We start from the raw sequence: 10,576 nt of genomic DNA, 5'->3' as shown, positions 1-10,576 counted from the left end.
CCGCAGGTGGCCGACCACTGCCCTAGCTGGTTTGGCTCAGTAGCTAGAGCATCAGCCTGTGGACTGAAGGGTCCCGGGTTCGATTCCGGTCAAGGGCACATACCTCTGTCAGCCTGGGCCCTGGTCGGGGCTCATGTGGAAGGCGACCAATTGGTGTGTTTCTCTCACATCGATGTTTCTCCCTGTCTTTCCCTCTCTCTTCCACTCTAAGTATCAATGGAAAAATGTCCTCGGGTGAGGACAAAAATAAATATTCTTTCTGTGGGACTGAGGGCTCTATTTCAAAGCCAAGCACTATGTAAGATAAAATCAATTCTAAAAGTTGGTTCTGTTCTATGTGGCTTTAAAAAACACACACAATCTAACACTAATCACACTTCTTTGAAAAGTAACAAGCTACACATCTCCCCTCCACTTATATCTTTGTAGAAACGGCACCGGGGACCTCCCTGCGGCAACACAAATGGGCATGTGAAGGGGAACAGATGTATCCATGGTACTCTGTGCTTGGGTTTGAAGAGGCAAACACCAAGTAACCACAACAGAACGGTCACTCGGGAGCCCATCCACATGGCGACCAGAACGACAATAGTGGGGTGATTCCTGCAGTGGACGCTGTAGGCATTCCGGTCAGAGGACAGGAAGACAGACTCCCCTACGCAGCTCATTCTGTACTTTTATTCCAACAAACTGTGGCACGCTGAGAAGTCAGAGCTGTCAACTTTTCCTGGTATATGTTTCTACCCTGGAAGGGGGTCTCTCACCCGCCCTGCAGCCTTCGGAAAACCCATTCCTCCAAAGCAGCAAAAGCGGTAAGGTTTGCAAGAAACACAACAGCAGAGGTACCTCTATAAAACTTTCTCTCTTTCTCATTTGCCTAATTTTAAAAGCATGCAGTCTATTAAATTAGTTTCAGCGCCGGGCTCTGCCAATATAAGGCAACTTCAGTAGACAAAAAAAAAAAAGTAAATCTGAATTGCTTACCTTTGATATGCCTGAGGAGAGGCGGGAGGTGTATTGAACACATGAGGGTGTGGGTGATAAGGTGTCTTTTTCAAAGCCTGAATTAGATTTTGTCTATACTCCGGGTCTATGCACCACAATGACCCTTTCCCAATACTCTGCAAAGAAAATGAAAATACAACAGTGATTAGTACAGAAAGTATTATTTTGCATGAAGTAGATGTGTAGCGATTTTCATCATTACTTATTTAAGAAAATTAATATACAAAAGTGAGTAGTACAGGAAATATTACTTTGCATGAAGTAGATATATAGCTACTATTATTCACTTATTTTTTGAAAGCCTCTCTCACTTATTTGTCAACTGTTTGCCAGCCGTAAATACCGTAGTATTATAATTACACTCGGACAACAGAAACCAGAACCTGTGCTTCAGTTTAACTCGTGTGAAGTCTGACAGACAAAATGAACATGTTATTACCAGGTGAGGTTGAGACAGTAATATTGTCGTGTTCATATAACGGCCAAAAACACTTATAGATTCCTTTACTATTTTTCAGTGTCCACTTTGAAGGACACGTATTCATTCTCTTCTAAAAATGAATTTTAAATGTCAGATTTGAAACAGTGAAAGGAAACGTGGGCTAAGGATGCCTCTCCAGCTCCGCTTTAGAAAAACAAGAATTGTTGTTGTTTTTAAACCCTGTTACACGGTACTACTTTGCAAGCCAGAAAAGTAATCTGCTCCTTTTTTCCTACTGACTTGCAAAAGTATGACATTTAAGCTTGCAGTGGAATTCTGTAATTCTCCCCCGAGAAACAGAAGAACCGGGGCTGCGGTAAACCTAAGCCAGCCTGCATTTATCTCCCGATTCCTCTGTTCCCAGCGCTCTGCTCCAGGCCTAACGGGGTTGTCTTTAGAAGTCCAACTTTAAAATGCAAATTTTATAAAACTGGTTACATGGAATGAGAAAGACTTGCTGAGGCCCACTTTCTGCGGGAGGCTTTTGGTCTGTGGACGGCGTTTTATTTAAAAAAAAAAAAAGTCTCTCCCGCGAGGCCCATGGGACTGGCAGCTGGCCGATGGGCAGTCCTGCTCCAACTGCTTTCAAGTGACCGAATGTACCGGGGCTGTTTGATAAGGTCATTTGTAAATATTTACTGATTTGGAGAGAAAAGAAGTCAAATTACATAAACCCATGCCCACCCCATGTTTCCAGCCAACGGACTCTCTTATTTTCAGAACTATTGTACTCCAGGAAGATTTAGAGAGCAAACAAGAAAATTGCTTCACTATTACTGGGGAGTGGGTGGGGGAGCCCAAGAAAATCTCTGAGGAAAATAAGTGAGTCTGAAAATCTTTAAAGAAGCTTAAAAATATGTGTATTTCAGTCAGTTCACCACATCATTTACTTACAAACTTATTCACAGAATGCATTAGAATTCTTTACTAGCAGCACGATCAGCAAGCAGGGGAGCCGCGATGAACTCTTGCTGGTGGGCTGAGGGCAGGGAACTGCTCAAGGTCAAGGTCAGAAGCAGGAGCCCGTCACCCCAGTCACCCGCTCCCAGGCGCAGCCCTGACCCCAAACACAGGTCTGTCAGACCCACGTTCCCAGTTAATCACCCCGCTGTGTAAAAATGCCAAAGATTTCAACTTGGGAAAATCCAACATCCCTTTGTGGCCTTTTCTTTCATGTGTCCATTTCCAAGCCCAGAGCATGCATGTCAAACTCACGGCTGGTGGGCCACAAACAAGGTATGTGGCCCGCCGGCCACGGGTCTGACATGCTTGAGTGCAGGGAACTGAGGAGACTTTACGGTTAAAGCAGTTAGGCCACCAAATGATCTACTGTGGACCCTCTGTTCTTTTCTTTGGAAAAGACGTACTCAACTCGCTTTTTAGAAGAAAGCGAAAAGCTACGGGATGTGGAGGAAGAGAGGGGGCAGGGTAGACCATAACTACCGAATGTGGATAATGTCAAGCAAAGCACAAAAGCCCCCAAGAGCCAGCAACTCCTGTGCAGTGGGGTCCTGCCCTGACCGCATCCAAGACCCATGGGGGGCCCAGTGGGACCTGCCTTTCTGATCCACTTGAACACAAGGCCCCAAACCAGCTACCTGGAGGGCCCGGGCTCACATGCAGCCCAACCATTTCTGCAGAGAGGTGATCTGAGCCCTGGGAACCCAGTGGCTTTTGTTTTCATCAAGGCAGCTTTCAGGGTTAGGCCCTTAATCTTACAGGGAAAAAACATGACCTAGCAAAGAAGGACAATGGACCCTCCCAGGGAAATAACAATAGGCCAAGAATGTGGTTTCTCCTAATCCTGACCTAAGTCGCTTGTTTATTACACCACCACACTATTTACAAACCAAATGGGAAGACCACAGGATAGGGGTGGGTTGGGGTGGGGGTAACATTTCACAAGGTAACTGACCTAGGTGCAAGAAGCAGGTGGAGTTACAATAAAAACAGAAATTCTGGAGCCCGACATTTACTGTGCGGCCCTGAGCAAGCCATGGTCCCACAGAAAGTCTTGGCTTCCTCGTTGGCAAAATAAAGGCCCGAGAGACTGGTGGGGGCCAGTGATGGCTTGTGAAACACCTAGAACAGGGGCAGCACCTGCAGGTCCCAATCAATGGTGACGACGTCATGAACATCTCCTGACAGAAGGAAGTGAGCAGAGCTGGCTGTGCGATGCCTTTCATTAAATCACATCTGATTTCCCCCAAACCCATCCATCATGAAAGCAGTACCAAATACTACCAGTGGCAGTGGGCAGGGCCTCCAGCAAGCTGGTGGCAGAAGGTAAGAGTCTACTCATGGGCACAGTTTAACAAATTCACTTGGAGGAGCTTTCCTACTCTCTCAGATCCTCTCCCCACCCCTCACCCCCAATTATTCCATCGGCCTTCTATGCACCCCTCACTCCATGTCTCCTCTACTGCATCTCTCTCTTGCCCAGGAAGCCAATTCTGGCTCACAGTGACCTCGTTGCTGGAAGTTTTCTTTGGCCCAATCTTTGTCCAGTGATCATCAAGCTGAGGTTTAATTGCAGACTTGGTCAGCGCATAGTCACAGTTCATTCATTCACTGCAGCCATCTGCCTGGGCTTTGGATCAGAACGGTGTCTACCTTGGTCAAGTCCTGCATTTTATAGAGAGAGGGGCCAGGAAACCTGAATTTCCAAAGAGCCAAAAATAAACAAAAGCAGCACCTCTTCAGGACACACCCACGGCATCACTGTCCATCTCGTCAATCCTGCCAATGACCTGACAGCGGAGAGCGAACAGCAGAAAGCGGGAATAACTGGGCCTTATTTACAAGCCTTCTCCTTGGTTTTATGTTAGGGTTCAAAACTGTAGGAAGGTTGACTTGAAAACATTTCAGATGGAAACATGCAGGAGAAAATGCTCATCTCTTAGGTCAGGAAAAATTACATTTAATGGTGGGGAGAAGGGTATAATTTTATTACAGTTGTGCAGTATGTTTGAGAGTAAGAGCTCTCAGAGGTATCTGCATCTTATCTAAATAATATGGGTGGTTGTGTTTGTTTGTTTGTTTTTACCATAACTGTGTGGGTCATGTTTCATTGAGTGTTAAGGAATTCAAAATCATAAGGGAAGAAAGATCTTCATTCATAAATATATATATTATATAAATACATATTATATAATATATAAACATTACATAAATATGTATTTTACACACACATAGTTTGAAAAAAACTAATGTAAAAAGTAAAGGGGGCAAATAAGTAATAAGATATGAAGGAGCCAACCTTTTTTGTTTTTTAATTAAAAAACACCCGGGGAATAGCAGACAACTCCCTGTTAGCAATAAAGACATCAATACATAAGAGGGGGAAAACACACACACACACACACACACACACACGAAGAGTCTATATTGTAGAACTGATTAGTGAGAAATGGTTTAAAAAGAGAGAGGTAAGAACAACAACTAAATTAAATCCTCAATCTAACCTCTATAGTGGCTTTCATTTTTCCTGAGAGCGCTAGACCCGAGGCCGTCTCCAGCAGCTCATGGACTGCACGGCAGCACCTGGCGGTTTGCCTGGCATCACCTTCGTTCGGGGTCTGCCCCAGGTGGTGAGTTCTGACCGTAACTTAAACACTGTTCACAAACTGAGGACTGTGACACATGAACGGGTCATGAAATCCATGTAATGGGTTAACAGCCGGCACTGTTTTAATGGAACAGAACAGACCAAATAGACTAGACTAGAAAATGCCTGGAGTGATATTTTGTGAAACGTGTAAGTGTGTACACATGTACACAGGTGCACACAGATCACAAGGTAACAAACACTTCTAGGAATCTGGGTTCCAAAAATGTGGTAAACACTGGCCGAGGACAACGGTTCCCATGTTTTTTCTTCTTGTCCCTTGTGGGGGATAAGGCCCACGTCCAGCAATAATGAAGGGCTCTCTCAATGTGACACCCCATGCAGGGCGGGGCTGTGCTTGGGGAAGGGGGAGAGGGGGCAGGACCCACATCAGAATGGAGCAGGGAGCTGGATACATGTTCTTGGCAAATTTGAAACCATCCCTTTTGATGTTTCTGATATGTCGTTTCTGAGGGTGTTTCCCACACCAACCACCTCATCCATCCCCTCATCCATAAGGCACCCAGGGTGTGCCAGGCAATGTGGGGACACGTTAGTGAATGCAGAACAGGGCAAACAGGTGCACTCTCCTGAAGCCTGAATTCTGGGGGGGGAGGGGAGGGGGGAGCAGGGAACTATGCAAGACCATGACAGCCCGTACTGGCTTCTGTGAAGAAAATAAAGAGGGTGACGAGTTGAAGGACAGGAGCTGCTAGGAGCCGCGGCCTCCATCCAGCCATGGCGGCCGGGTCGAAGCAGTGGAGATGGAGAAGAGAGGACAGCTTCAGGGCGGGCTCTGGAGAACCAATGGGAGCTGGTGATGGATTAGAACTTAAAGAAAAAGTGACAGGTAAAGAAAAAGAAAAAGAGTAAGTCTTTGGTTTGAGCAACGCAGTGGATCAAAGATTGGGAAAGGGGAAAATTCAGGGCTCATTGGAACATACAAGCTTTGAGACGCTGATGTATTAAGAATGACTGATGGCCCTGGCCGGTTTGGCTCAGTGGATAGAGTGTCAGCCCATAGACTGAAGGGTCTCAAGTTCAATTCTGGTCAAGGGCACGTACCTCCATTGCAGGTTAGATCCCCCTGCTCCATCGGGGCATGTGGTGGAGGCAACCAATCGATGTGTCTCTCTCACATCGATGTTTCTCTCCATCTCTCCCTCTTCCTTTCACTCTCTCTCTTAAAAAAAAAAATCAATGGAGAAATATCCTCAAGGGAGGATTAACAACAACAAAAAAGAATGATCCAGGAAATCGAAAGAACTTGCTGGACATCTGCCACCTCTTCCCCCTCTGCTGTGCCCTTGGCGATCCCAACCTTTACAGGGAAAGTTCCTGAACCTACAGAGGGAGGTCTGAGGCGGTCTGGCTTTAGAGGTTCAACATCAGCTGGTTGCTCTACAGTGGGAGTTGGTAAGCTTTTTCTTAAAGGGTCAGAGTAAATACTTTATATTTTGTGGGCCATATGGTCTCTGTCGCAACTACTCAGCTCTGCCCTGGAGCACAAAAGCAGCCACAAACGTAAACTAACAGACAAGGCTGTGCTTCCATACACTGTATTTTCAAAACCACAGTCCAGCCTTCACTGCCCCTGTCCTCAGCTTCCACACGCAATCCCAGAGTTCAGACTCAGAGCTCCTGCAGTGCTGGGGCCCTAAAACCAGGTAAGGGGTCTGCAGGGACTGGGAGAGCTGGAATGGGTCCTGTGGGATTCACAAGAGGGTGCCAATGAGGATCTAAGTCAAGAGCTCCAAGGCAGGAAAGGGGGACCGCTGGGGGTTTGGAGGTACACAGGAGGTATAGACACAGAATGGAATGAGGGAGCCCATTGGTAATCTGAGTGGATGATGAGTTGAGCTACACCTCATGTCACTGCCTTCTGAAATCACGGTGTATGTGCAGTTTATCGACCTCTCTGGGTTGGCTTCCTCATCTATAAATTAGATTAAATCATCCCATAGGCTCTTAACTCTATGCGCTGAGCATGTTCCAAGAGGTTAATTGGTATTCATGAGCCTGCATTTCTCCAGCGCCCTCCGAGCTGCCCCACACTGCCGTTTTCCTGTTCTTGGCCAGTTCCATGCATCTGTAAGGGCAGTGAAGCAAATTAATGAGCTTTCCAGGGATAGCCCCTACTTGGTTGGCATGGACACTGGAGTCAGGGAGACCTGGGACCAAAGCCTTGTTTCAGTTTCCCAGCTGTGCGACCTTGGGCGAGTTACTTACCTGCTCTGAGCCCCAGTTTCCTCATCTGTAAAAGGGCAGGGATATAATAATGATACCTGCCTCGTAGGACTGTTGTGAGGATTAAATCAGATGATACTGTCTTCAGCACACACACGTCAGAAGCTCAACAAATACTGCTCTCTTTATGGTGAGGATAAAGATATGGAACAGCCAGCTTTCCTTGACACTGAGCTCCAGCCAGGCCGCCCTGCCCTGTAGCAGCAGTACTTGTCAAACTGTGAAATGATGCAGATTTCATTGGGGAAAAAAAAGAACCACACACAACTTTTGTTTTCCATTGTCAGACGCTACTTTCCTTGGTCCAAAGGAAGCATTCTGTATCGGATACACTAAGATGGAGGTGAAAATGGAAGGATGAAAATAAAACAAAGCCACACCTGGTCCCTGAGAAGCCAGGAGGGATGAGACTTTGAGGAAGCCATGCTTGGAGTCACTTCTGGCATCAAGGCCTCCTGGGTGCCCAGGGCCCTGTGGTCCCTGCCACCCCTTCCCTAAGTGGCGAGGCTCGGCCGACGGCAGAGCTGGGTCAGGCAGAAGGAGCAGCCGTAGAGAAAAGGGGTCCTAGAACAGGGAGGGCTGCCCGCTGAGGCGACTCTTCTGTTCCCTCTGGGTTCCGTGGGCTCACGGGGAAACCGGAATAATGTCCAGTCACTCAGCACCAGGACACTTGTAGCTGGGTAGGCAGGAGGCCCCGAGCTGCTGATTCTGCCATTGCCTTTCTAGCCCAGACACAGGTTTTCCCAGGATCTGGAAGGCAGGCTAAGTCTCCTGGAAACAGCAAGGTCTGTTCCGCTGTGGATGCCTAGCTAGTCCCCGAGGGGCACCCTGCTTCACCCCCACACCCAGTCCTGCCTACTTCAGCTCCCAAGACTGCCCCACCCCCTGCAGCTGGCTCCTCCTCTGCTGGAACTGGCTCCTCAGGCCCAAGCTGGCAAACAGGAGGAAGAGAGGAAGAGGAGGAGGAATGGGGGGATGGAGGAGGGGTGGGCAAGAACCCAGACTTCAAGGGGTCAAAAACCCATTCACACGTCCTTGGGCCCCACTCTGAAGCCAGTCATTTAACAATGCTTGTAGTAACACTTGTAGGGAGCTAAGGGAGTATGGGGTGCTGGGCAGGCCATCAGGACACAAAGGATGGGAGGGGGCAGAGCCTCCAGAGGAAGACAAGCAATAAACAACTGCAGTGACTGCAGGAGCTGGCCAAAAGGCCACAGGGAAACAGGAGGGAAGAGAGGAGCCCTGCGGGACAGACAGCAAGGTGTTAAGGCTATGCATGCATGCGCTCCCACACGCACCTCCTGCGGGCGCACGCAATGCCCACACTCCCGTTCAGGGCACCCGCCAGCTCCCACCTGGGCATGCCCCGCTGGAATACACAGCCTGCCAGAGATGTCCCCACTGCACCTCCTCTTACCTTCCTACCAAACCCCATCTAGAGAGTCTCGTTCCTTTAGGCTCCTGTTCCCCGGGCCTCGCTAGATGGTGAGAGGCAAAGGTGCCCACAACAGGGGCCAGAAGCAGTGCCAGGGCTTTCCCAAGAAATCCAGAATGCCTCCCCGAATTCCAGAATGCAACCCCAAGCAACAAAGGGGCCAACCTGAATGGCCCTGGTCAACACAGCTGCCCGGCAGTTCCTTCACCTGTATGCTAGAGGTCACACTACCATGTCCACGCCATGTGGGGCTTAAGTGTGATCATGTACAGAATGCACCTAGCACCATACCCAGCATCTGAAAGGCAGGTCAACAATTTAATTCTCTCTGTCAAAAGAAGTCACATGAGAAGTTGGGTGATACTGAGGAGGGGGGGATATGAGGGGGGGAGGAACCAACACAGGACAATAAAAATTTATTCTAAGGGATGACCCTGGCATCATATAACTACAACACACTTGGCAGGTGAGTGATTCCTAAAGGCCCTTTTTGTCCTAACATCCGGAAATTTATAGTCTATAAAGATATCAGGGGGAATTTTTAAATATTAAGAAAATGACCTGAAGAATAGCCAAGTACATGAAAGAGAAGGAGAAAAAAATAAACTGATCACAAAGAATTTTTTTCTAGACACATCAATGTTCATTTTCCAAAACAAAATAGACAGTTACTCCAAAAGGAAAGATTTCAAAAGAAGAAGTCACTCCAGACAGTTTATAAGTTCCTAACAACCATTTGCAGTGTTTTAAATAAATGTCTCACTCTGCTCTTATAGACAACCCCCCCTAACCCAAAAGTAGCAAGAGGGATGGAAAGGAGAAATCCTACCCCTGGTCCAGGCAGGAATGTCTCTCGGACCCTGGACCAGTGTCCTCAGTCTACCACCAGCTGTTGGGGGCGCGGGGGGGCCTGCAAGCAGGAGGACAGACCGCAGCTCGCTGGGTACAGAGCCCCTGATAACCAGCCGCTGAGGGTTTCCAGCTCACTCCCAACGGGTCCTCTGAACATCAGATACAGAAATCGCCTTCTCCTGAAACGGCCTTGCTATTCTTCTACATAGACACATCAACAGCGATAAAGATGGAAATCATGGTGAGCATGTCACTGGTACAATATTCAGGCACGTGAGCTCCGTGAAGACGTTACAGCACCACAGCGCTTTCAGAAGCGCACCTCGGCCGTCTCTGAACACCCCTCCCTCCACTGAGGTCTGTGAATACGGGGCATATCAACATGCGAAGAATCAATAATTTCCTTACATGAATACCTAAATAAAACCAAAGTAGCCCCAAGAGTTGCCTAAAACCAACTTGACCTCTGGGAGGAACCTGGCCTGGTGAGGCTGGAGGAGGGGAACGCGAGGGAAAACCAGTTCATTAGTGACTATCCTTCCCCCACTATTTGCCACAGCCTCGTTCTGTCTCTGCTCTTGGGCACCCAGGGATGTGATTTCCACGGGATTGGGGTAGGGCCCCAAGTCTGAAGCATGTCAACTGGGGAGCTAGTAGGTGTGTGTTTGGGTTGAAACGCGTTCTCTTATGTACTCTCTAGGCCAGTGGCCGCCAACCTTTTGGACCCCAGCAGGTCCAGGGGTCCCCAAAGGTGTGGACGGAGTCAGCGAAGAAGGAAAGACTCAGAGGCAGTGTTCAGTTGATCAGCAGCCTAGCCAGGATCTCTAGCCAAGTTCTGGTCAGGATCTCCAGCGAAGTTCTGGTTAGGATCTCCAGCCAGGTTCTGTGTTCATGTTCTCTTGCTAGGTTCTCCAGGTTCTCCAGGTTCTCCATCCAGGTTCTGTAGCTA

General features: G+C 48.1%; 1 protein-coding gene across 8 annotated transcripts in view; it reads right to left on the bottom strand.

Moving 5' to 3' along the window:
- FOXN3 (forkhead box N3) overlaps positions 1-10,576 on the bottom strand; it is a 289,030-nt gene that overhangs the window by 171,401 nt on the left and 107,053 nt on the right. For all 8 annotated transcript variants that reach the window (XM_006754726.2, XM_006754728.2, XM_006754729.2 and 5 more), the window contains exon 3: positions 985-1,121. In XM_006754726.2, coding sequence (XP_006754789.1) covers positions 985-1,121 — 137 coding nt within the window. The remainder of the gene's footprint in view (positions 1-984; positions 1,122-10,576) is intronic.

This window comes from Myotis davidii, unplaced genomic scaffold (assembly GCF_000327345.1).
Source record: "Myotis davidii unplaced genomic scaffold, ASM32734v1 scaffold732, whole genome shotgun sequence".
Lineage (NCBI taxonomy): Eukaryota > Metazoa > Chordata > Mammalia > Chiroptera > Vespertilionidae > Myotis > Myotis davidii.
This window is presented reverse-complemented; position numbering and strand designations above follow the sequence as displayed.